The sequence below is a fragment of the Miniopterus natalensis genome, chromosome 9, assembly GCF_054644295.1.
Source record: "Miniopterus natalensis isolate mMinNat1 chromosome 9, mMinNat1.hap1, whole genome shotgun sequence".
Lineage (NCBI taxonomy): Eukaryota > Metazoa > Chordata > Mammalia > Chiroptera > Miniopteridae > Miniopterus > Miniopterus natalensis.
Genome location: NC_142089.1, coordinates 3,079,312 through 3,105,777, shown reverse-complemented (window position 1 = coordinate 3,105,777; position 26,466 = coordinate 3,079,312). Strand labels below are relative to the sequence as shown.

At 58.3% G+C, this 26,466-nt stretch overlaps 1 protein-coding gene across 1 annotated transcript in view; it reads left to right on the top strand.

Moving 5' to 3' along the window:
* The window catches only part of FHAD1 (forkhead associated phosphopeptide binding domain 1), an 80,574-nt gene that overhangs the window by 49,810 nt on the left and 4,298 nt on the right, over nucleotides 1–26,466 (top strand). Inside the window, exons 19-31 of the mRNA XM_087820775.1 lie at nucleotides 1,190–1,297; nucleotides 5,142–5,315; nucleotides 5,410–5,635; nucleotides 7,248–7,329; nucleotides 9,598–9,704; nucleotides 10,626–10,785; nucleotides 12,017–12,149; nucleotides 15,531–15,660; nucleotides 16,418–16,542; nucleotides 16,874–16,957; nucleotides 17,582–17,802; nucleotides 18,321–18,486; nucleotides 24,501–24,581. Coding sequence (XP_087676901.1) covers nucleotides 1,190–1,297; nucleotides 5,142–5,315; nucleotides 5,410–5,635; nucleotides 7,248–7,329; nucleotides 9,598–9,704; nucleotides 10,626–10,785; nucleotides 12,017–12,149; nucleotides 15,531–15,660; nucleotides 16,418–16,542; nucleotides 16,874–16,957; nucleotides 17,582–17,802; nucleotides 18,321–18,486; nucleotides 24,501–24,581 — 1,797 coding nt within the window. The remainder of the gene's footprint in view (nucleotides 1–1,189; nucleotides 1,298–5,141; nucleotides 5,316–5,409; nucleotides 5,636–7,247; nucleotides 7,330–9,597; nucleotides 9,705–10,625; nucleotides 10,786–12,016; nucleotides 12,150–15,530; nucleotides 15,661–16,417; nucleotides 16,543–16,873; nucleotides 16,958–17,581; nucleotides 17,803–18,320; nucleotides 18,487–24,500; nucleotides 24,582–26,466) is intronic.

The following is a 26,466-nucleotide window of genomic DNA, read 5'->3' as shown; positions in this document are numbered from 1 at the left end:
CAGTAGGGAAATAGCAGGCCTGGCAGGGACGTGAGTCAGAGCCCGTGTGCGGGGCCAGGCGGGGGCGGGATGGGGGCCACTGAGGCTGAGCTGGATGGAACAGCGGGGCTGTGGGAGGGTCGCCTTTTCCCGGGGTCCATGCATCCCCGAAGTCTCATCCCACCCCAGTGTAGCATTCCCTATACCAATTTCCAGTACTTTTTCTTTTATTCCAAACAATGCACGCTCACTGTGGAAAGTTTACAAGATAGACTCTAGTGAGAAGACTGTAAATTGCCATAATTCCGACGCCCCCCAAATAACCGTATTTACATCTTGGTACATACCCCTCCAAGTCTTTTGTCTGTGCATTGTGTATATATGGAAAATATTTTCCCTGTGTGCCCTGGCTGGTTTGGCTCAGTGATTAGAGCGTCAGCCCACGGCCTGAAGGGTCCCGGGTTCGACTGCAGCCAAGGGCACATAACCTCGGTTGCAGGCTCCCCCAGGTTGGGGCATGTGCGGGAGGCAACCGATCAATGTGTCTCCCTCACATCAATGTTTCTCTCTGTCTCACTCCCCCCCACACTCTCTGAAATGCGATGGAAAAATATCCTCGGGCAAGGATTAAAATAAATATTATAATAAACAAATAAATCCATGTATTCTAAAAAAAAAATAAAAATATTTTCCCTGTGAACTTTATATTTTTATGGGGACATAACTGCGAGAGTCCCAACCTCCCGGGGCTTGTGTGGCTGGGGCTGGGCTCCAGCCTCCCCCCACCCCCAGACCTACGCGAGGTGCATGCGGTCAGTTTTTGGACACAGGCCTTTGTAGGCTGGGTAGAGAACACCAGTGTCCTTTGAAGCCACAGGCGCCAGGCCTGCTGGGACGGGGGAGCTGCCCCCCCACCCCGTGCCCCACCTCCCAAGAAGCCGCTTGCTTCCAAAGAAGGCCAGGCTGGTGCCCACACGGGCCTGCTTACCCGGTGGCTCGGGGCCAGGCGCCCTGAGCGGAACACTCACCAGCGTGTCACTTCCTGAGCACCGGCCCAGATTCCTGAATGACAAATGACTCTCCCTTTCATGCGGGTGACTAACCGGGACAGGCCTTCCCGGTCCTTGAGCTCTTGCTTCCAAACCCAGGCTCACGGCCTCCGTTTCCCCTCCTCCCGGGCGCCCTCAGACCCCTTCTCCCCGCCTTGCAGATCTCCGAGAGCAGCGTGGCCCAGGAGAAGCGCAAGGCGAAGGAGGCCCTGGAGAAGGAAAGACGGACGGTGCAGGACCTGGAGAACCGCCTGACCAAGCAGAGAGAGGTACGAGCCCCGCGAGGAGGGACCGGGCTTCGAGGAGCTGGCCGGGCTTCGAGCGGGCGGGGGGCGGGGGGGAAGCGGGGCTCAGTCCTGCCTCTGCCGCTTGTTCCTCACGATCCTTGTGCCTTGGTTTCCCCACTTATGAAACACGGGTGCTACGGAGAGATCAACCTCCCCGAGCCATGAGGCCCGACGGTTAATGTACGCACAAAACACACGGGGCTCACCCGGCCGCATGGCTCACTGACCTGTGAACCTGCAGGTCACGGTTCGATTCCCGGTCAAGGCTCGTGCCCGGGCTGTGCTGGGTGCCGGCAGGGGGCGCGCAGGAGGCCGCCGGTCAATGACCCTCTCCCATCATTGATGTTTCTCTCTCTCCCCCTCTCCCTTCCTCTCTCTGAAATCAATAAAGACAGATTTTAAAGGACACGGGCACACACAGAACAGTCCCTGGCACCCCACTAATGCTGTGTGTGTCAGCTGCTACTATAATAATAATTATTATCATCATTGTTAGCTCACAGCTGGGAAGCAGAGGGCAGAACCCACACCCAGGGCCGCCCAGTCACCCTCCTCTCTGCCGCCCTGGAGCTGGGCGTGGGCTCAGCTGCCCGGGTAAGAGAGGGCGTCGGGACCTGGGCGCCTGAGCTTCTGATCACCTTGATGTCCCCTCCACTGGAAGCTGTCACCGCCCTCATCACCTTCCTGTCAAACCGCATTTATGATGATTCCCGGCAGGAGCCGGCGCAGTAGAGGCAGAAGGTGGCACACGCCCCGGCCTCGGGCACCTCCGCCCCGTAGGACTGACCCGCGCACAGCGGCCCGCATCTCAACAGTCCAAGCGAGCGGTAAACACACAGCCCGACAATAGTGGGTCCTATTTAAATAAAGTTTAAATTTCAATTTAAATACAGGTCAAGACAAATTCAAAAGGTTCTTGAGACCAGATGGGACTAAAAAAAAGTCCGTTCGCATTAGTCCTGGATAATTTCCTTCAAAGAACCTTTACCCAACATCAGCATGTGCGCAGGGTCACTGGGCAGTTCATGTCAAGCGCCCGTTTCCGGAACCCTGCTGACCCCGGGGACTCGGACTCACTATCTGGAGCGTGGGCCCGGGAACCTGCATTTTTGACAAGCAGCCCGAGGGGTGCCGGGGTACCTGGGACGCCGCAGTGAACCACATCTGGGGTGCGTGTCAGTCCCGGGCACGTGGTAAGAGCGTGTCCAGAGCCGGGGGAGTGACGCAGGACTTGCCAGCTTCCTCCCCGGGGACCCCCTGCGAGCAGGCGCGAGGCCGCAGTGGAGAGCGAGCCCGGGAAAAGCAGCCTCGATTCCCCAGGGACAGCGTTCCCCAGGGACCTTCCATAAAATGCTTCACTGAGGGGCACGAGGAGAGGAGAAATTAAATTTTTAAGAAGATTCATTGGGGCGTAAAGTGGATCAGGAACGAGGCTGATGCGTGTGTGTGTCTGTCATGAAATCGATGAGGGGGTCACGTTTTTACCCAACAGTGACGGTGAGAGGCGAAGCCCAGTTGGTCGTGTAACTCGTAGATGAAAACGGACCTGTTGCCCACGAAAATGGCACCGCGCTTGGTACTCGCCCGGAGAGAATGTCCCCCGAGGGTCATCTCATAGAGGACTCGGTAACGCAGCCGACAGTGTCCTCAGCAACAGCCTTAGAACCGCGTCAGAGGGTGGGGTCCTGTGACAGCCCTCAAGGCAGGCTGGTGGCGTCACACCGACCGGGAGGAGCTGGCTGCCCCCAGCGGCTCCGGGATCGCGAAGTCGAAGGCGCACTGGCCGGAGCCGCCGTCTGGGCTCTCTACGCGGACGAGCAGTTGCGAGACTGGCAGAAATAGGGTTTATAGAAAAGGAAGGAGAGAGCACAGAAGAAAAATAAATTCGGACCCGTGGGACTGGTGACCTTCGTTCCCCGGTGCCGAGGAAGCGGCCGAGTAGCCGGCAAGGGGCAGAGGTGCCAGGCGGCAGGCCCTGCAGCTTCCCCGCATCTCGGTCTGCGGTGGCTTCTCCAGGACTCCTGGAGTGTCTCCCGTGAGCCGTGGGCGCCGGGCCGCTCCGGGGATGCCTGCCGGGTCCCCTGCGAGCACCTCCTCAGGCCAGGGGCGCACATGGTCCACACTGAGGTTCCTCAGCAGTAACGACAATGCTGAGACCCTCCGAAAAAATCAGGAGTTCAGTGGTGATGAAAATGGGGTTTGGGGATTTTTTTCTTTGTTTTTCAAAAAAAAAATCAGATTCCTTTCCCAGTTACCAAGAGGAGCACCCGTTTGCTCCAGAAAACTTGAAAAATACGGGAAATGACTTAGAAGGAAAGAAACTTGCCCGTGATGCCCCTGAGCAGAGCTACCACGAGTGGCCGTTGGTGCGGGTCCTTCCAGGCCGTCTGGGCGTCGGTGGCCGTCGCCGAGGCTGACAGATACCGAGCTGTTGTTCAGTGACGCACGCGCTCAAGCTGCGCGTGCCGGCTGGGGCGCCGCTTTCTCGCTTCGTGTACCATAAAAACGCCTCCGTGTCGTGGAACGTCCCTCCCCGGCCTGCCGCTGAGGGGCGACCAGGGTTGGCACGGTGTCGGGTGGACCCCGATTCATTTCCTGTCCGCTGTGGTCGGGCGCTGGGACGGCCGCTCACTCCCGGCCCGACTCGAAGACGCTCACGGGACACCCCGCGCCCCATCCCCGTGAGCGCGCGGGGTTATGTCCTCTCGATAAACTCCCAGAAGTCAGGTCACGGGGTCCAGGGTGTGAACGGTGTCAGGCTCAGGATACACGTTCCCAAATGGCCCCCCAGGAAGGCCTCGCCAGTTCACACCGCCCCCAACGGAGACTGCCCGGCGCTGCACCCCCAGAGTGTGCTTTAGACCAGAGTGGACAGTGTTTGTGGGAAGTCTACGTGCTGTCTGAGTCCAGCCGTGTGACATTGTGGAAAAGACAAAACTGTGGAGACAGTGAACAGATCAGGACCAGCCCTGGCTGGTCTGGCTCAGCGGTCAGCGCGTCCGTCGGCCCTCGGACAGGAGGGTCGCAGGTTCGATTCCCAGTCAGCGGCACCTGCCTCGGTTGCAGGCTCGGTCCCGGGGCACGTGGGGGAGGCAACCACCCGATGTGTTGCTCTCACATCGATGTTTCTCTCTCTCTCCCCCCCTTCCCTTCCACTCTCTCTAAAATATCAGCGGGGTGGCCCGGCCGGGCATGGCTTAGCGGTTGAGCATCGACCTAGGATCCAGGCGATCGGGGTTCGATTCCTGGTCAGGGCACAGGCCCCGGTTGTGGGCTCGATCAATGACTCTCTCGTCATTGATGTTTCTATCTCTCTCTCCCTCTCCTTTCCTCTCTCTGAAATCAATAAAGATTTTAAAATATCAGCGGGGTGTACAGGGACCTGGGGACTGGCCCGGGGCCCCAGCGGGGAGGGGAGGCCATCCCAGTGCCCAAACCTCGGAGGAGCGCAGAGGAATGTCCTGAAGGCGGGTCCTGGGAAGGAACCCGGCATGTTTATCCTGGGGAGCAGATTGAGAGCGAGACGTGGAGCCCCCCTCAAATATGTAAAGGGCTCACCCAGAGCAGAGAAATAAAACTGACTCCGTGAGCTCCAGGTGACAGGCCTGACCTCAGAGGCCAGAACGCTCAAGGGGACCGGTGTCAGCCGAGTCCGAGAGAGTCCTGTACTCTCTGGAACCTCCCAGGGAAAGCGCGGACTGGACACTTAAAAAGAAAAGACAGAACATTGACAGAATAGAGGTCCCCTCGCGTCTGAAAACGGGAGGGGGGCCGGCGAATGCTCTTTCCCGCGTGTCTGTTGATTGGATGTCTGTCGATTGTCTAGGAAATGGATTTGAAAGCGCAGAGAGAAGATGCTCTGAACAATAAGCTCAACGCCGCCCTGGCCATGGTTGAAGAGACTCAGAAAACGAAGGCAGCCGAGACCCTGAAAGCCGAGAGCCTGGCCATGAACTTGAACGAAACACTGGCTCAGCTGGAAACCGCCAAGACGAAGCTGGTAAGAGACGGGCGGGAGCCACAGCGCCCTGAGCGCGCGGTTCCGACCGGGGCCTCTGGGCCTCGGCCTGAGCCGCCCTGTCCCGCGTCCCCAGGTCATGATGGAGGGGCGGGTCCAGCTGCAGCAGCAGACCCTCAGGACCCTCCAGGAGGAGCAGGAGTCCCAGAAACGCGGGTTCGAAGAGGTGGTCGCGGGATACAAGGAGCAAGTCAGGCAGCACTCCAAGACGATCGTGAATCTAGAGAAGAGGCTCAGAAAAGTGACCGAACACCATAAGAAAATAGAAGGCGAGATCGAGACGCTGAAGGACACTGACCCAGGTAGGTCCGAAGGGACCACGAGGGACCCTCGGTGTTGGGGCGGGTCCTGACTGTCCCGTGGGTCCCAGGGGCTGATGGCAAGGAGAGGGCTCCGCGCAGGGAGAAGCCCCGTGGTCCCTGGAGCCCCTTTGGTTCTTGCTGCACAACAAGGTTCGGCGGCCTCAAGGCCCAGGTTTGGCAGAAGCAGCAGCGGCCGGTCCGACAGCCTTTGTGCCCGGCCAGGCGGCCGGAGAGGCGCCGGCGCTGGGGCTGCCGGGGCCTGAGCGCTGGCGGAGCCACTCATCAGGGCAGCGACTCTCCTACACAGAAACCTCCCAGGCAGGCGCCTTTCAAAGGCTTCCCTCTGCCATCAGCAACTTGTGACTTTGTCCAATGCACTTTCGTAACCAGCCAGGGCTCGTTTCTTCAAAGACAAACACCAAAGAGGCCGAAACAGAGCTCAGCGTAGCCAGCGTTTCTTTGCCCTAAATGACCACGGTGACACATCTCGCTGCAAAAACCCCAGCTGCTGGGAGAGGCCCTCCGGCTACTCTTAAGTCAGGGATCATTGACTCCACTCACTTGGAGAAGGTTATGGAAGTAAAGGCCTCGGGCCAGGGTTTCTCAGCCTCGGCACTGTGGACATGTGGGGCCAGTTAGTTCTTTGTCGTGGGGCGGCCCTGGGCATCTTAAGGCAATGAGCAGCCTTCCTGTTCTCTGCCCACCAGATGCCAGTAGCACCGCCCGCCCCAGGGTAACAGCCTAAAATGCCTCCGGACATTAACAAATGCCCCCCAGGGGGAGCAGGCTCACCCCTGGTCGAGCACCGGGGTCCTGGCCTCCAGCCAGTGGACGAGCCGTCAGGGCTCAGCTCACGCGTTCACTCGCGCAAGACTCCTAAGTGAGCGTCTATCACGTTTCAAGCTCATTCTAGGCACTGAGGGTTGAGGGATGGGCAAGCAGGCAGGGTCCCCACAGTTCACCAGATTACTACCCCGACGGGTGACCCAGGATGCGTGGGGCACCGTGGCAAGGGCATGGAGCAGGACTCAGTTTCCCAGCCAGGTGCAGGCCGGAGGGACACAAGCTGGGACCTGAAGAGTGGCACGTCTTTGTCACACCCCCCCCCCATGTAGATCAGTGCCTGCCATACAGCACTGAACTGTTGAATGAATACATGAGTGGGTGAGCGTGGGACGGAGGGGTGAGCGTGGAGCCAGAAGGCAGGGGCTCAGGAGTAAGGGGCGGTGAGGACCGGACAAGACCCTTGTCTGAGCGGAGAGGAGGGAATTGGCAGGAGGTGAGACCCAGGGGTTAAGGCTCCACCTCTCACCAGCTTGCCGACTGGGCACAGGCTCCGTCACCCCTGTGCCCATCCGCTCGTCTGTGTGGAGTTGACGATCTTTGCCTTACAGGGCAGCGGGAAGGATCTCATGAGCTCATCATGGGAGTAGGGGGTCCCCAGACTGAGACACAGAACACTCGGGGGGTCCCTTTAGGTGGGAGGGCTGTGGGGTGCAGCAGGAGTTTATGAGCGGGGGAAGGACCAGGTGTGCCGATAGGTTAACAAGCAGCGGGAAGGAAGGCGTCAGTCGCAGGATCGTGATGACACTCGCCTGTCCCTCTCATTCAGCCCGGGAGGAGACACGGCAAGACCGGCCAGCAGCGCCCCCCCTGGAGAGCAGTGCCAAAGGCTCGGTGTGCGACCACCTGATGTGAGTACCCAGAGGGGTGTCAGGGCCAAAGCACCCTCCCCGGTGCGCACCCCAGCGAGCGAGGCCCAACCAACCAAACTCCCGCTTCCGGCCACGTTGTCGGAACCTGGGAAAGGGAGTCGGGTCCAGGGCCTTGCTGTGATTTGAATTTCTCGATTCCTTCAGCAAGTTCAGGCGGGTGTCATGGAAAAACCTGGGTGGATCTGTGTTCAAATCCGAGCTCAGCCCTCTCCAGGTGTGTGACCCTGGGCAAGTCACGTCAGCTCTCGGACCTCGGCTTCCCTGTTTGTGAAATGAGGAGGTTTGTGCGGGGCGCACAGAGCGCCCTGGGTGAGTGCCAGCTAATACCATGGTGAGCCGCCTTCCCCAAGTACCTGCTGGAGGCAAGCCGGGAGTGGGGCTCCCACAGTGGAGACCACCTGGTGGAGAAGGCCTAGAGGGGGCTCGAAGTTAAGAGGTTGGACGGAATGACCTTGAAGATCTCTCCCAGCTCAAAAGTCTATACCTTCAGCCTCTAGGAGCTGACAGTTTCCAGAGAAACAAAGCCCATGGCTGGGAAAAGACACCCCCAAGCAGCATATAAACAAGAAAAGGTGCTCACGGGACTCGGGAAGGGACTCAGGGAGGCTGGCAAGAAGGAAAACCCCCAGCCTGATCCTTGAGCCAAATTCCAGGTCCAAAGTCTAGTGTCACAGGGCTCCTAAGCCCCAAAAAGTGGGGATACCCAGCCTCACATTTTGGAAAGTTCCTCACCGACTCCTGGTAGAATGCTCCCTACAGACACCAAGTGGCCGTGACTTGGAGGAGAGTCAGTACCCACGTGGCTCCTCCCTGTCCTCCTTCATTGGCTTGTGAACACCCGTGAGTCTTAAAGTGTCATCCTGGAGTTGGAAGAGTTAAAGCCACAGAGATGAGATGAGGTAGATGATAGATGATTGATTGATAGATGATAGATGATAGATAGATAGATTGATAGATAGATAGATAGATAGATAGATAGATAGATAGATTGATAGATAGATAGATAGATGATAGATAGATGATAGATGATAGATAGATAGATTAGATAGCTAGATAGACAGATAGACAGATAGATAGATAGACAGACAGAGATAGATGATAGATGATAGATAGATAGATAGATAGATAGATAGATAGATAGATAGATAGATAGATAGATAGATGATAGATGAGGGACAGACATATACACGTATATATGGATATACATATACAGGTATTTCCACTCCAATGATCACCAATCTTTATATTTTGACGAGCAACCTGCCAGTATTTTGCTTTATTCCGTAATAAACACACGCTCTACCTTCAAATGTCTATATAAGAAAAGCCTGAACTCAGATGGAATGACATTACTTCCTGCCCAGGGGCTCATAACCCTCTTTGAGAGGTGCAAGACCTCAGCTCTTTCCCCAGAGCGCACACGCATGCACACACATGTACACATACGCATGCACACATGCACACACACATGACATGCCCCTCTCAGGGCTGAGGCGCCTCACACTTGCTCAGAAGCACATCCCGTGTCCTTCCCGCGGAAAGCCCGCCGAGGCTCCTCCTGTTAGGTGGGCCCTTTCCCGTGGAACACCCGTCACCGGGCATCGCCGTCCTGTCGACCACCCTGAGCCTCGTGATGCCAACCCCGTCCTGCCCTCTGAGGCGCGGTGGGGGAAGGAGCCACAGTCCTCTCACCTGGCCCGTGCCCCCCGCGGATCTGGGTCCCAAAGGCCACCCGTCCACAAAGGGCTCTGGCAACACCAGCCTCTCGCTTGCAGCCCAGCCCAGCTCCATCAGAAACTGGAAGAAGCTGGTGAGAGAAGAGAAGCCGCACTCGGCTCCTCTCTCCCTCCTCCCTCGTCTCCAAAGAATCCCTGACCCACCAAAAAAAAAAAAAAAATAGCCTTCCCTCCTCTTTCCACCAAAGACCAGCAGGCCACGGGCCTATCAGTCAGGTGACAGCCGCTTGAGCAGGAGGAGGTCCCGCCCTCGTGCAAGTCACACTGCAGCCGCCAAGGGACCCAGCCGGACCCTGGGTTCTGCCTGGATGTTTGCCTCTTAACGACAGTGCAGCAAAGTGAATTTTTGTTGTGAGAGTTTTTGAGGCACGTGCCCGCCCTTCCCCGTTGCTGGTGCCTCGCAGGCCGTCGCCGACGGGCACCCCTCCGCATCCGTGCCCGGCCCCTCCCGGGCACTCGAGACGCCACGGCGCCGGGTCGGCCTGACCCTGCCTGTTCTTGTGAATTGCAGAGAGGACTTGCTGGCCGCTCAGAAGGAGATCCTGTCCCAGCAGGAGGTCATCGTGAGCCTAAGGAAGAACCTCACGGAAGCCCACGGCCGAATGTCGGACTTGAGAGGTTCGCGCTCGCCTGTGTCCCCTCACGGCCTCACCCGCTTGGAGAAAGGAAAGGAACGGGCTGACGGGGTGGGAAGGTGGCCTGCAAAACCCCGCCCGCCCTGCTTTCCTGGGCTGTCACAGCACTTGTAACGGGGCCAGCGAAAGCTCTGTCCCTGCCATGGCACTGACTCCATAGCAGGGGGCCACGGAGACGCTCCCCGGAGGGCCCTGGACCTCTGCGGTGAAGCACGACCTTCTTTTTGGGGGCGAATCTCCTCTACCACTGAGAACGTGTCTCTGGGAGCGAAGGCTCCCTCCTGGGGCTGGCAGCCTGCGCTGGCCCTTGCACCCACCAGCCTTGGGACCCAGGGCCAGGTGTTCTCTCTGGGGTCCCCTTCCTCAGCTGCAAAATCACCTGCAGCCCACCTGCTTCTAAAGTTGATGGGCACATCGGGGCCACCTAGAGAGGGCGAAATAGCTCTAAGCTCAGAGCTTCAGGTTGCCCGTCTGAGGGTGAGGGAGCTGAGCTGGGTATTCGTCTCCACCTGTCCTTGGTTGGAGGCTGTTGCACATGGCGGACCCATGAGCAGAGCAGATCCCAGAGGCCTTAGAACACCCTTAGGTGCAGAAGCAGGCAGCGGAAAGTGGACCCGAGTGCCCTGGAGTGCCACAGGCACCTGGGCGGGGGCAGACAGCCCCTGCAGTGTAACAATGGGGTGAGGCAGGAGCACTCGGTCCTCACAGAGCCAGCGCTCACTAAGGGGGGCTGCTTGTGTGCTATTTGCTCAGACGCAAGCCGACCTCCTGGCTGTTGCTGGAGCCCCCAGAGAATCCTGGAGGGCAGGCCCTCCTCGTGGTTCTCGCACCCTGGCAGACCTCCTGTGGCCCTAGCGGAGACCCAAGGCAGGGCACCGCTCACCAGCTTTCCTGTCTCTCCCAGGGGAGCTCAGTGAGAAACAGAAGATGGAACTGGAGAGGAACGCGGCCCTGGTCCAACAGCAGAGCGGCGAGCTGAGTGTGCTCAAGGAAAAGATGGCCCAGATGACCAGCCTGGTGGAGAAGAAGGACAGGGAGCTGGAGGTCCTCAAGGAGGCACTCAGGTGTGTGGGGCTCTGCTGGCTGTGGAGCCCAGGCACACCCAGGTACCCCGGAACCTCACACAGAGAGAGGGGTTTAGCAAGTGCTGATTGAAGAGAGGGGTGGGTGGATGGATGGATGGGTGGATGGATGGTGGATGGGTGGATGGATGGGTAGATGGGTAGATGAGCGGATGGATGGGTGGATGGATGGATACACAATGAATGAATGAATGAATGACGTGTTTCATTGATTCACAACCTCCTCAGTTAAAACAGGGCTTTGCTTAGTTCTGTGCTTCTCAAACATTCCTGCCCAATATCCCAGATGACAGGTCTCAGCTTAAATGCTCCTTCCTCTAGGAAGCCCTTTGTCACTCACCATCCCCAAACATAGACAAGGTCCCCTGCTCTGCCTGGGGTCCCTCAGCCCCAGCACTTCACCTAACCTAACTTCTCAGTCAGGCTGAGTTCATCGCCTATTTAATAGTCTGCCTTCCCCGTGAGGACAGACCTTGCCTGGCATTGCCTCCCAGCATTCACGCAGTGCCTAGCACATGGGGAAATTAATAAATATTTGTTAAACAAATGTATAGACAGGGGTGTCAGAGGTCAGCTTAAAATAAATATAAAATATCCGCATCCCATGGATTTGTCTTAAAAATACGTGTGAGTTAGCATTTTCATCCATAGCTTATCCATATTTTGACATAAAAATGTTTTACCCAAGAAAGTTTTAGTAAAATTGGTGTCTTGTGTAGACCCTGTCGCTTCTCGTGCCTTGTGGCTCGCGGCCGAAGCAGATTAACACTGCAGGCTGGAGCCAGGCCGTCTGGGTTCCAAGCCGGGCATTTCCCCTTACAAGCTCCATGACCACCGGCAGATCGCTGCGTGTCTCTGTCTCTGTCTGTCATATGGCCAAGGAGAACCCCCAGTTCATGGGATTGTTGTGAGAAGTGGAAGGGCTAACACGTAAGAGAGTAAGAAGCAGCACCCCCACAATAAATGCCCCATAAGTGGCCCAGCAGGTGTCCACAGGCCCAGGTAGGAAGCGAGGGCCTGTAGGTGCCACTTTCCTGCCAGTCCCCGGAGACCGTTTCTCCAGCAAGCTGTGGGCAGGAGACTTGGAGGCTGGAAGACTTTGGTTACCTGCAAAAACGGAGCTCCTTTTCCTGTCCTGCTGGGGGGGGACGTGGAGAACTCGTGGCTCCGGAGCCTCTGCAGCCCAGTGACTCGCCCGCCACCTCTGCCCCAGAGCCTCCCAGGAGAAGCACAGGCTCCCGCCGCACAAGGAGAGTCAGCAGAAGCCCCGGAGCACGACCCAGAAGTGCGACATCTCGGTGCAGATAGAGCCAGTCCACACCGACATCTTCATGAGCAACCAGGCGGTGAGTGCCCACCCTGCCCGGGCATCTGGAAGGGCAGGCGAAGGGAGAGAGAACCCAGCGGTGGCCTTCTCTGCTTTAGAAAACATTCTCCTTCGTTCCAAAAGTAGCGCTTGCCCCTGTGCCGCGTGAGGGGGAGAATCAGGAGCCCCGCGCCTCCGTCTGCCGCCTGCGGAGGTTGCGGCCGCCCCCAGGTCGGCAGGTGCGCGGCGGGCCCCGCACATCCTCCAGCCACGGCCCTGCGGCGGCGACGCCGGGCTCTGGTCCCGGCTGCCTGGCTCCTCTCAGAGCTGTGACCTCAGGTCGCCGTGAGCCAGTTCCCTGGTCTGGAAAGTGGGAGAAATGACAGCCCCTAATTCCCCTCGTGGGGCTGTTGAGAGACATTTTATTTGCAAACACAAACCTATATATACAGGAGGTTGGCACAAGTAGGTTGACAGTTGTCCGTATGGAAAATAACATAAGAATTAATAAATAATAGTACCTGAGTTCCGTGTACTCACAACGGTCAACCTACCTTTGCCCCACCGTGTGCATATATTTATTTAATCTTTTTTTTTGCAAAATAAACAAAGCTATATGTATTCTAAAAATTGGTTTTCTTCCCTCACGTAACACTATTTACTGGGCATCTTTTCAAGTAAGTCTGTAAGATCCACCTTCCGTGTGTCTTTCTCGCGGCTGCATAGGGCTCCCCTGCGTCCCTGCCGTCCAAGCAGTCCCGCCGATGGACGTCTGGGTGGTTTCTGCTCTCGCACGTTGCTGTGGTTAATACCCTCACACGTATGTGGAACAAATTCCTCGATGCGAAGTTGCCGGGCCCGGGGGACACCCTAAGTTGTGCTCGATGCGGCTGAACTGCCTTCCCTGAGAGCAGCCCCGTTTGTGCTCCAGGGTGTCCCGTGGTGACTCCTCTCGGGCGCCCTCCCAGAAGCCCTTGTGGGCCTGCAGTCCCAGCCGCACAGCAACGGGGCGGGAGTGTGTCTGAGCGAGAACAGCCTTAATCACGCCTCCCTGGAAGGTGGCCCCGCGCTCTGCCCCGTGGCTGGGACTGTGAGGCTCCCACTGTCCAAGGCTGGCTGGCTGTGGGTACGGTGCTCCCCGGAGGCCCCGGTTTCCCGGAGTCCCCGGATGTCACTACTCCTTGGCTTTATGAAGCTGGAGAGCAGGGTGTGTCATTCACGGGCTTCGGATTTGCTCTTGGAAACGGCCCAGCGTGTCATCCCACCTTCCCGCTCCCCCCTGGATGCCTTCCTGCTGCCACACGGCTCGAGCTCAAGGCTCCCTGGCTCAGCCACTGTCCTTGGCACTGGTCGCTGCCCAGACCGCTTGAGCAGAAGTGTCTCCTTGCTGCTCGGGTGGCCCGGAGCTGGGCTGCAGCAGGTGCACCGGCCGAGCTCCGTGGGGAAGGGAGCAGGCCTCGCTCCTGCTGGAGCCCCACGCGCTCGGTGCAAGGCCTGGCCCACGGTCACTCATTCAGCCCCCGCTGAGCGCCGCTGTGCGCCAGGCCCGTGGCGGGCGCAGAGAAGGGCGCACAGGGCCTCTGCCCACACCGGAGCCCCGACTCCGCACGTGTCAGTTGGGCGGCTTGTTGACCGGCCGCCAGGATTGTTAGTTTCCCTGATGGGGCAGGATTGGGGGAAGGGGGGCCTGCAAGATAAAAGGGGAAAGTATTTGTTCCTTCTCGGGATGCTTTCCGCGCTCCGGCCACTTCCTGCTTTCGAAGCCAGGGGGTCAGAGGGCTGCAGGGTTGTGTGAGAAAGAATCTCCCTCATCTCAAAATAAGCAAGTTCCCAGAGGGCTGGAGCTGGGTCATGTCGGGCTCAGGCGGGCTCTCCATGCGGAGGAGGGGCTGTGGCTGAGCCTCGGTGCCCTGCTCCCCACCCCGGGGCCAGCACGTCCTGCCCTCCCCTCCACGCACACGTGCACACACGGGTGCACACGTGCACACATGCACACACATGCACACAAGCAGGCGCACACATATTCTGAATGTATGAGGTGAACCAAAATTGTTGTTTTTAAAATTGTTATAAGAAGCTGTCAGTTCCTTCCCTTTCTTGCCATTTTGACTGGGACCTGCCCTAGCAGCTCTGTCTACAACCAAAACCCACTCCCAACGCCCCACCCCATTTCCGTTTTCCCCTCCCCACCTGCCACTGTCCACCACACGTTTTCCATGTTCATCTCCCTCACTGTCTGTCTCCCACACTGGACCTGGAGTCCAGGGCGGCAGGAACTTTGCTGGTTCCACTCGCTGCTGGGCCCCCAGAGCCTAGAGGAAGTCTTGGCGCACAGATGTGCTCAGTAAATCTCTGCGAAATGAACGGATGCGTGAACGAGCGAATTGCTTACCCTAGAGGAGTGTTGTTTAACTTGGAGTCCGTGGCTGGGCTCCCGGGGGGCCCCTGAACCCCCAGAAGTTGTGTGCAACTCCTTGTGTGCACGTGAACTTTTCCGGAGGAAGGAACCCTGCGCTCTGCCGAATCTCAAAGGGGCGCATGGCCCTTAAAGATGAAAAGGCCTTTTCTGTCTGTGCCCTTGGCAAACCCGGTCGTAGCCCCGCGGCTGGCGGCTGCCCGGTCGGACGGCGCAGACACAGAGTGTTTCCACATCGCAGGAAGTTCTGGCGGACGGCGCTGGCCTAGGCCCCGGGGTCTCGGGGGGAGCTTCTCCTTCCTCCAGCCCAGCCCAGCCCAGCCCAGGGCCCGCCCATCAAATCACCCCTGGCAAATATTAGCCCACCATCCCTATTACCAGTTAAGAAGCAGGCATGCTGGGTTCTCACCTAAAATCGCCCCTTCTGGCCCGGCCAGTGTTGCTCAGTGGTTGAGCATCGACCCAGGAACCAAGAGGTTCCCCGTACGGATCCCGGGTCAGGGCACATGCCCGGGTTGTGGGCTCAGTCCCCAGCAGGGGCCGGTCAATGACTCTCCGTCATCACTGCTGTTTCTCTCTCCCTCTCCCTCTCCCTTCCTCTCTCTCTAAAATCAATAAAGACAGATTTTTAAATCAATACGTAGTAAAAGCGCCCCTTCCGGAGCAGAACTTGATGCCTCGTTTGGAGAGGAGACCAGAATGACAACATATGGAAACCCGAGCTTAGAAAGACACACTTATAAACAAAACGTGGGGAGGGAACCTAGAGGGCACCTCCTGTTTACAGCTGTGCTAAGTCGGGAGGAGAGTTGGAAGCCTTCCTGGACGTGAATTTATATTTGAAGCGAAAGATGTAAACTCCTTCTCTGCTGAAGCCCCTTAACGGTGTTTTCAAAGTGCTCGGTGACAGGGCTTCTGCCCCCCGTGAACAGCCCCGTTTCTCCGAGCGTGAGAGAGGGATTCTCGCCCCCCCAGTAACACTGCTGTCCGCCCGGTTTCCCGCAGGACCAGTCCTTCAGCGACCTGGGGGTCAAGTGCAAGGGGTCCCGGCACGAGGAAGTCATTCAGCGCCAGAAAAAGGCCTTATCAGAGCTCCGGGCCCGGATCAAAGAACTGGAGACGACCTGCTCGGCAAGTAAGCGCCCCCTTCCCGGTCTCCGGGCTCAGAGCCGAGCGCCCCGGACTCTAGGGTTCGCTGTGGGAAGTCACCGATGGGCCGGGACCACCGTCTTCTCTCCCTATCATCTCATAGCCAAGAGGATGTCGTAATGCAAAACAAATTTATGGGCAGACATGATCTCTGAGTCAAGGGCATAACTCTATATTAAATAAATAGGGTTTCATGAAAAAAACCATACATTTCCTACTTTTTAAATTATTATTACTAGTATTTTAATCTTCACTATTGCTTTACAGAGAGAGTGGAAGGGGGAGGGAGAGAGAAACTTCGATGTGAGAGAAACACACCAATTGGTTGCCTCCCGCATGCGCCCCCCAACCCAGGCTGGGATCAACCCCGAAACCCTTCAGTCTGCGGGCCAACACTCTAACCACGGAGGCGAACTGGCCAGGGCCGTCCTACTTTTTCCTATTTCACTGTGTCCTGGCAGAAACTCTCATGGACCAACACTGCACAGGGCTCACCTTGGGGAACCCCCTAGAAGACCCCATTCAGCGGGGATAGGGCTCTGCGGACGCTGAGCTTGCAGCTGGTGGAGCACTGGGCTGGGCCCCGGGAGCCTGGGTTCGGGCTCCGTCCCTGCCCCTCTGAGTCTACAGCCTCCCATTGGCTGTGTGACCTCGGATGAGACCAGTCAAGAGGAGCGGTGGCCGTCACCTGCAATGACTCCCTGCTGAGCCTTCCTTTTGAAGCTCAGTGGTCTCTTTTCCAGGTGACAAGGACCACGTGAATGAATCGCTTCTAGACTTAAAGACTCTCCGAATGGGAAAAAACGTCCAGAAGATACTGGACGCGAAACCCGACTGGCCACCTCTCTCGAAAATAGAGATCCGAGCGGTAACCGAATCACGTTTGTCTCTGCGTGACCGACCCGTGGAGGGGGCGGGCGTGAGGGCGGCCCTGGCTGTGCCCCTGGCTCGGCCGTGCCTGTCGGTGGTCCGGGGCCAGGCCCTCCCGACAGGCCGTTGTCTGTGCTGACTGGTCAGTGCCTTGCGTCCCCGGGCCCAGTGCTCAAACGGAAAGGTGGTCTTCCACCTGTGCAAGCATGACGTACCTTCTGGAATGAGTCAGGCTGCCAGGTTGTCCGGTAACTGCGCAGCGTTTTAGCTTCTGTGTGCAGAAGTCCATCGTGGGGTGCCAAGAGTCTTTAACTCTCTTTTTATTTCAGGCTCAGAACGGCCTTGCCAGCTTGGCCCCCGAGAAGTCGGGGAAGATGGACGTGGCCGAGGCTCTGGATCTCAGCGAGAAGCTGGTACGTACACAGCCTCCTGTCTGAGCCCCGTCCCTGCCGTCAGTGTGAACCCTGGCGTAGTTTGATTTTTGTGTGTGTTAATCTTCACCCAAGGATATTTTTTCCATTGATTTTTAGAGAGAGTGGAAGGGAGGGAGGGAGGGAGGGAGACAGAGAGAGAGAGAAACATCGACGTGAGAGAGACACATGGATTGGTTGCCTCCTGTGCCCCGTCCCCCAACAGGGCCGAGACTCGAACCTGCAACCCTTCGGTGCACAGGCCAGTGCTCTAAACGCTGAGCCACACCAGCCAGGGCACCGCGGGGTAGTTTAAAGACCAGCCCTGCGCGCAGATCTGGTTGTTGCAGTGGCCCCGCGTGGGGCGGGCGGGGCATAACCGCCTCCTGGGCGCCCTGCAGGGAAGAATGACCGTTTCTACGGCTGTCACATTCCCCCTCGGTTCTCTAGAGGGCTAGTGTACACCGACGTGGAGAAAATGAAAGTATCACTAAAAACCCCCCTTGCACTCGTTCCCAAAACCTGTGTTTGTTGTCCCCTGCGATTGCCAACAAGGAGTGGGTCCGAGTTAGGCGCCTGCCCCCGGGCGGCCGGCCCGGCCTGGCCCTCACGGCGCCCTCCCTGCAGTACCTGGACCTGAGCGCCACGCTCGGGAGTCTGATGAACATCAAGGACATGGCAGGTCGCGTGTCCATGAAGCACCTGTCCCCCGAGGAGAGGCAGCGAGTCAACCAGCTCCGACAAAGGGACCTCGACCTGGTGTTCGACAAGATCACCCAGCTCAAGAACCGGCTGGAGAGAAAGGAGGAGCTTCTGCGAGGCTATGAGAAGGACATTGAGCAGCTCAGGTCCCGCCCGTGTCCCCACGGGAAGCCCAGGCCCCCCGCTCTCCCGGCTAACCCTCGGGGCAGGGGGTCGCGGGCCTGGGTGTGAAATAACTGAGATGGGGGGGCAGGACGGTGACTGGGCCTGGCAGTGGCGGGTCTCTCGGTGAGACCACGGCCACCGACGTGCTCGGGGGGGGGGTCCCCCATCCTCTGCTCTCTCCCGATGAGTAAGCTGCACCTTCTGTGAATCTGTCCCTCGTCCCCGCATCTGTGGGCTTCCCACAGCTCTGTCACGTCTCCAGTGGCCGCGGGTCTCCCTGCCCTCTCTGGGAGGGGCCAGTAACACACCCTCTGCGCCCCCTTCACCCATTCAGCCGATTCGAGCTGCTTATTCTCGAATAAGCCCCCCCCCCCCGAGGTTTGTGACTCTCTCCCTCGGGTAACGAAAAGACTAAGTCAGCGGAGAGTCTCCCGGGCCCGGGACGCCTGCGGTGGCTGAGACGGATGGGGGTAAGGGGCTCTCTCTCCCGCACGCTCAGGCAGAGCAAGGTGTCCGTGCAGATGTACCAGACGCAGGTGGCGAAGCTGGAGGACGACGTCTACAAGGGGGCGGAGGAGGCGGCGCTGCTGAAGGAGGCCCTGGGGCGCGCGGAGCTGCAGCTGCAGCAGGAGCGGCGGATCAACAGGGCCATGCGGCAGCAGAAGGTGAGGGCCCCCCAGGCTCCGGGAAGAGCGAGGCCCCCGGGGGATCCGGGCAAAGGAAGGTGGCAGAGTAGCTTAGCATCGGACACGCCTGGGTTTAAGGCCTCCATCTGCCACTCGCTGTGTGACCTCAGGCAAGTTTCTTAACTTCTCTGAAACTCATCTGTCTTTTTTTTTTTTTTAAATAGTGGCTATTATTCGTATTTTTATTTATTCTGCCAGGTCCTGGGGATACATAGGTGATTAAGCTCTCGGAGAACAGAGGTTTGGTTTTGCTGTTCTGATTGCCCAGAACGTAGGAGACACCCAGTAAATATGTGGTGGGTGGGTGGATGGATGGATGATGGATGGTGGATGATGGATGGACAGGTGGACAGGGATGGATGGATGTCCTTGAAGAAATTGTCCTTTAGTGTGGAGCGGACAGGTAAAGCGCTGACTCAGAAACCTGCCCCCCATCCCGCAAACCTTCCCAACCGCAGGCTCCCTGGCGTTAGCCCCAGAAACGAAAGCGGCCGCCTGCTCTCAGGGAGCACTGGATGTGGCGTCTCCAGTGTTCGTTGCTCTTTGAGTTAAATTAAACATCACAGCCCTCTGCCTGCGTGCGTCACGGGGCTGCCTCAGGCGGAGGACAGCTTCCTTTCTCACCAGGCAGCGCCAGGGAGAGCCGGCCGGTGGCCGAGCTCTGGTTTCTCCTTTGATGTGCCCTCTGGAGGGCTCACCCCTTCTGAGGTGTCCCCTAGAGCTTGGCAGTCTGGGCCCCAAAGCGAGGACACCAGACCACAGAGTGGGACAGCAAAGGGCCCAAAAAGGGCCATTGTCATGTGCTGGCTAAAAATGTAAGAAAACCTGAGGATTTACATAATCAGGCTTCACATGCATTATTCATGAGCTGCCTCGCTCATGCACAATGCAGGCACTGGACGTCCTTCGGTGGAGAAGGGTCTGAAATGGCCAAGTTGAACCTGTGACAGGGACCCCAGAAGAGCTAGAGCTGGGAACTTTCAAATTTATGGAATTCACAATATAGGCAACGATGGGGCCATGCACATGCCATCACCGACGGCGTGTATTATCCAGAGCACACCGAGTGGCAGGCACCAGCTCCACGCAGCACACGCGTCCTCCGTCCATCGACCCTGCAAGGCATGCTGGCCAGTGCCAGCCCATTTGGGAGAGGGGAACACTGAGGCCGACAGAGAGTAATGTTGCCTGGCTGCTCGGCCCGGAGCAGGATTCCCACTCACAGCTGCTGCCCACCCCAGCCCCCGTCCACCTTCCACGCCCAGGGCACGGCCCCCTCCCCCGCCCCTCCCCATGACTCCAGGGTTTTTATACCAGGGCTTAGGTTTGCACTTAAAGTTGGTTATTAGTATGTTGGCAGAAATTACTGTTTGTCAGGAGAAATATGATAAATTTTTATTTATTTTACTTATTTATTAAGCCTCACCCAAGGATGTTTTTCCCATTGCTTTTCAGAGAGAGTGGGGGGGAGGGGGCAGAGAGAGGGAGAGAGAAACATCGATGTGAGAGAGACACATCGTCAGGCTGACCCCCGAGCACGCTCCACCAAAAAACGATAAATTTTAAAGTTTTGCTGGACTCTGAAGGGAACTTGTATACATCTGTCTCTCATCCAGCCCTTCCAAGGACTGTATGTTTCTTTTTAAAATAGAAGTGAAAGGACATTAGAATTCCTTTTTGTTTTAAGGTTTACACCTAATATTCCCACGAAGAGCCTTATTTATTTTTATTTTTTCAGTCTCCTGTATAAAATGTCACCCGCTCATAGGAGTGGCCTGGTTGCAGCCCTGGGAGATGAAATTACTCACCTTGAGCTTCAGAAATGCCCCCCACACACAGTCACACACACACTCACATGCCCACACACACAGTCACACACACACACACAGTCACACACAGTCACACACACAGTCACACACACTCACACACACACACTCACACTCACATGCACACACACACAGAGTCACACACAGTCACACATGCACTCACACAGTCACACACACTCACACTCTCACACTCACACAGTCACACACACTCACACTCTCACACTCACACAGTCACACACACACGCACACACACACACACACAGTGTAGTTTGTAGCTTTAATGTCTGAGCATCTCTTTGCCAAGCAGAACTTCCCAGAATCAAAAGTCCTGCTTCCACGCTGACACCTCTGCCTGTGAAAGTGACACTCGCTATAAAACGCTGAGGGGACCCCGTGCTGGGCATTTCCTGGCCTCCAGGGGCCTCTGGAGGGCCCCAGGGCCCACAGCTCCGTCCACGCGACAGGGTGACAGGGCCAGTGGCCCAGGCCGCGCCTGGTCTAGTCCAGTTCCCACCTCACTGGAGATACCGTAGCATCAGTCCTTCCACAGGGGGACTCAGGACTCAAGCAAACGGGGTTCAAGCCCCACCTCTGGCCCTGAGGGGCCCCGGGTAAGGGGCTTAGCCTGTGTATTTCAGGGTCCTCGACAAAAGCAACCCGAAAGGGTTGTGGTGGGGTCTACTCCGTGGGGGCCCTGGGAGGGCACAAGGGCATGAGGCCCACAGCGCCTGGCACCCCGCGAGCACGGCTGCTAGTGGGGAGCGAGAAGGCGGGCGCCCTGTGTTTTCCTTGGAGCGCGTCCTGCCCGCCACTGGGTTCCCCAGCCCCAAGCCCCGTCCCCCCGAAGCCCCGGCTCCTCTGTGAACCTCTTTTTCTGTTTGCTGAGTACAGCTAAGGCTACAGCCAAGAAAAGGCCCGGAAACCCTTTGTGAACAGCTTAAGGCTGGGTTTTCCATGGGTGCGGCTGGAGAGGCACGTGTGCCCCTTCTCAGCCCCTCTCAGCCCCTTCTCAGCCCCTCTCAGCCCCTTCTCAGCCCCTTCTCAGCCCCTCTCAGCCCCTTCTCAGCCCCTCTCAGCCCCTCTCAGCCCCTTCTCAGCCCCTCTCAGCCCCATCTCAGCCCCTCTCAGCCCCTCTCAGCCCCTCTCAGCCCCTCTCAGCCCCTTCTCAGCCCCTCTCAGCCCCTTCTCAGCCCCTCTCAGCCCCTTCTCAGCCCCTCTCAGCCCCTTCTCAGCCCCTCTCAGCCCCTCTCAGCCCCTTCTCAGCCCCTCTCAGCCCCTTCTCAGCCCCTCTCAGCCCCTCTCAGCCCCTCTCAGCCCCTCTCAGCCCCTTCTCAGCCCCTCTCAGCCCCTTCTCAGCCCCTCTCAGCCCCTTCTCAGCCCCTCTCAGCCCCTCTCAGCCCCCTCTCAGCCCCTCTCAGCCCCTTCTCAGCCCCTCTCAGCCCCTCTCAGCCCCTTCTCAGCCCCTCTCAGCCCCATCTCAGCCCCTCTCAGCCCCTTCTCAGCCCCTCTCAGCCCCTCTCAGCCCCTCTCAGCCCCTCTCAGCCCCTCTCAGCCCCTTCTCAGCCCCTCTCAGCCCCCTCTCAGCCCCTCTCAGCCCCTCTCAGCCCCTCTCAGCCCCTCTCAGCCCCTCTCAGCCCCTTCTCAGCCCCTCTCAGCCCCTTCTCAGCCCCTCTCAGCCCCTTCTCAGCCCCTCTCAGCCCCTTCTCAGCCCCTCTCAGCCCCTCTCAGCCCCTTCTCAGCCCCTCTCAGCCCCTTCTCAGCCCCTCTCAGCCCCTTCTCAGCCCCTTCTCAGCCCCTCTCAGCCCCTTCTCAGCCCCTCTCAGCCCCTCTCAGCCCCTTCTCAGCCCCTCTCAGCCCCATCTCAGCCCCTCTCAGCCCCTCTCAGCCCCTCTCAGCCCCTCTCAGCCCCTCTCAGCCCCTCTCAGCCCCTTCTCAGCCCCTCTCAGCCCCTTCTCAGCCCCTCTCAGCCCCTCTCAGCCCCTTCTCAGCCCCTCTCAGCCCCATCTCAGCCCCTCTCAGCCCCATCTCAGCCCCTCTCAGCCCCTTCTCAGCCCCTTCTCAGCCCCTCTCAGCCCCTTCTCAGCCCCTCTCAGCCCCTCTCAGCCCCTTCTCAGCCCCTCTCAGCCCCTCTCAGCCCCTTCTCAGCCCCTCTCAGCCCCTTCTCAGCCCCTTCTCAGCCCCTCTCAGCCCCTTCTCAGCCCCTCTCAGCCCCTCTCAGCCCCTCTCAGCCCCTCTCAGCCCCTTCTCAGCCCCTCTCAGCCCCTCTCAGCCCCTTCTCAGCCCCTCTCAGCCCCATCTCAGCCCCTCTCAGCCCCTCTCAGCCCCTCTCAGCCCCTCTCAGCCCCTTCTCAGCCCCTCTCAGCCCCTTCTCAGCCCCTCTCAGCCCCTTCTCAGCCCCTCTCAGCCCCTTCTCAGCCCCTCTCAGCCCCATCTCAGCCCCTCTCAGCCCCTTCTCAGCCCCTCTCAGCCCCTCTCAGCCCCTTCTCAGCCCCTCTCAGCCCCTTCTCAGCCCCTCTCAGCCCCTCTCAGCCCCTTCTCAGCCCCTCTCAGCCCCTTCTCAGCCCCTCTCAGCCCCTCTCAGCCCCTTCTCAGCCCCTCTCAGCCCCTTCTCAGCCCCTCTCAGCCCCTCTCAGCCCCTTCTCAGCCCCTCTCAGCCCCTTCTCAGCCCCTCTCAGCCCCTCTCAGCCCCTTCTCAGCCCCTCTCAGCCCCATCTCAGCTCCTTCTCAGCTCCTTCTCAGCCTCTTCTCAGCCCCTTCTCAGCCCCATCTCAGCCCCATCTCAGCCCCTCTCAGCTCCTTCTCAGCCCCTTCTCAGCCCCTCTCAGCCCCATCTCAGCCCCATCTCAGCCTCTTCTCAGCCCCTTCTCAGCCCCATCTCAGCCCCATCTCAGCCTCTTCTCAGCCCCATCTCAGCCCCATCTCAGCCTCTTCTCAGCCCCTTCTCAGCCCCATCTCAGCCCCATCTCAGCCCCTTCTCAGCCCCATCTCAGCCCCATCTCAGCCCCATCTCAGCCCCATCTCAGCCCCATCTCAGCCCCCTCTCATCCCCCTCTCAGCCCATCTCAGCCCCTTCTCAGCCCCATCTCAGCCCCATCTCAGCCCCATCTCAGCCCCTTCTCAGCCCCATCTCAGCCCCATCTCAGCCCCCTCTCAGCCCCATCTCAGCCCCTCTCAGCCCCCTCTCATCCCCCTCTCAGCCCCTCTCAGCCTCGTCTCAGCCCCGTCTCAGCCCTTCTCAACCCCTCTCAGCCTCTTCTCAGCCCCTCTCAACCCCTCTCAGCCTCATCTCAGCCCCACCTCATCTCAGCCCCCCCTCAGCCCCTCTCAGCCCCCTCAGCCCCTCTCAGCCCCCCCTCAGCCCCTCTCAGCCCCCTCAGCCCTTTCTCAGGGCTCCACACCCTGCAGTGAGGCTGGAGGGTGCCTGCGGCTCCAGGCTGGGGAAGCAGCTCCACCCACCTGCCAGTCAAATCTCCAGCCAATCAAATCCTGGCTGGGGGCGGGGCCATAACGTCCCTCATCCTTGAGATGAGAATTAAAATGCCAGCTGCCAGGTAGGACCGCCCAGCAGGTGCTCTTATACCATCGTTGTTATCACTATTTTTTTTTTCTTAAATATGTTTTCGTTGATTTCAGAGAGAGGGAGAAACATCGATGATGAGAGTCATGGGTCAGCTGCCTCCTGCTCACCCCCCCTGGGCATCCAGCCCGCTAGGTGGGCACGTGCCCTGACCGGGAATCGAACCCTGACCTGGCTCATAGGCCAACACTCAGCCACTGAGCCATGCCGGCTGGGCATCGTCACTATTCTTTAACTTGCTATTTTCCAAGGTTCTCTTGGGCCCAGGTGTTCTTAAGATCCTGTTCCCTTGGGGCCACTTGTGCGTTTTTGACCACAGAGTAGAGATGGGCAGATGCACTGTAGGATGGGGGGGATGGGGGGGCCCCTCCGGCCCAGAGAGGATGGAAAGGTAAGACGTGGCTAGGGTGGCACAGAAGATGGCTGAAGGAAAAGACCCTCACACACGCGCACACACACACACATACCCCATCGTTTGCCCACCAACTCTTGAAACCTCAGGTCTCCTAGAAGCCCCGGAGGTGTGTCCCAGAATGGGACAGGTGGGGACACACTAAACGCTCTCTTGCTCACCTGATGTTTCCACCCAGGAACGGTTAGAGGATCACGAACAGAGAAACGCAAAGGAATCAACACCTTGCAACTGTGCCTTCAAAGAGAGAGAGAGGCAGGTACGGAGGGGTCCTCTGACCCGCCTGTGCGGCCCCAGGAGCAGCCACACCCCTCCACTCCCTCCCCTTCCCCCGGCCCCCCTGCCCCCCCACCCCCGCCTGCAATCTGAGCTAGTGACCTAAGGGACGAGCAAGCATCTGACCCAGTACCTGGAGGCGAGAGGGGGCAGAGGGGACGTGCAAGTCCAGTTCTGGCTGATGGGCAACCCCAGGAACTCCTGCCCCAAGAGCAAAACAAGTGGGTGAGAGAAAGGGGAAAATGGGTACAAAGTGGAGCCAGGAATGAGCAGGAAAGTGCCAGATATTGTAACCTCACCTGCCAGAGGGGGAGCCTCCTTCGACTGTGGGCATTCGATGGCCCACGGGAAGTGGGGCGCCCAGCGTGGTGCAGAGTTCACGGTGCCCGTGATATGAGAAGCAGGCGATGCCCAGACGTGTTCTCAGAACAAAGACGATGCTGGATTTTCCCTAGAGATGGGGACACTGTGTGACATCGTGAATAGCATCCCTAAGAATAGCGATGAGACGTGGGCTGGGCCACGTCTGAAAACAGCTCCTGAGACAGACTGATGTCGTCGCACACGTGCCAGTGAGTCCAGGGAGAGCAGGTGTGCGGGGGCCAGGCTCTGCCCTTCAGCGCTCAGCTGTCCAGTGATGGGCTCTAACCCAGCACCATACGATGGAGCATTGTTCAAACTGGGATTCCCTGGAGCCCTCGGGTGCCATGGAAGGGTGTGACTCAACACACACGCACACGCACACGCACACGCACACGCACATCTTCCACGAAAGCAGCTCTCCATTATCTGTTTTATATGTCAAGTTTTTCAAGAAATTTTTCTACAAAAACAAAAAAGGAAGGAAGAGCTTTGGTTTAAAAGCTCTGCTTTAATAATATCCAGGAATTTGGATGTGACTGTCTTCTGATCGGAGTTGCTCTCAACTAAGTTTGCGATAAATCTTGAGTCACCCCAGGCTCAAGGCCACCTCCACAGACAATGCCTGGACGGCACCTGTTAGGTGAACACAGGCCCTAAGCCTTCAGAAAGAGTGGCTCTGAGAGCGGAGTTAGCAGCCTTTCCTGGGGAGGGAAGAGACTTCCCAGCGGCTGTGCCCCCTCCCCGAAGCTGGCCTTCCCTCCTCTGTGAGTTCTGTGAATGTCCAGCAGGGCTCCCAGAATTAAAAGGGGGTGAAACTAAGCAAAGCAAAACAGGATGTCTGATTAAATCTGAATTTCTGACAGCGCAGTTATTTAGTATTGCAAGTATGTCTGAAATACTGCGTGGGACCTACTTACACTAAAAAACCCTGAAGTTCACACTGAACCGGGCGTCCGGCATTTTACTTGGCGACCCCACCCACACATATTTCCCGAGCACCAGGGAGACACCGAGGGGAGGCTCGGAAGCAGGTGCCACAGGGCGGCGGCCCACAGGTGTTCTCGTTGGACTCATGGCATTTTTTATTTTTTTTTAAAGTAACATTTCAAAATGCAGCGCTTGCTTCACTTTGGCTTCTCTGGGAAACTCGGAAGCTATAGTGACTAGGCCTGCAGCCTCCTGGCCCCTCAGAAGGTGCTGGGTGTGGGGTTCGCTGGTTTCCCCACCCACCCACTCCATCCCTCTCACTCCCCTGGCCCCGTAGGCGGCAGGTGGTGGCCCCGTGGACGCTCAGGGCTCTGTGAGAACATCCCCTTCCTGCTGCCCCGCGGGGTCACCCGCCAGTGCCGGTCAGTGAGGGAGGCCCCAGCTCCCCCTCACTGTTGTTCCCCAGCGCCCAGGGGCTGCTCATTTTTCAGTGAACTGCCCCTGAGATTTGGGGTCTTGAGACAGTAAACAAACCCCAGGGGAAGCTCCAGGTCTGTGGGTGTCATCGTGCCTGGGTG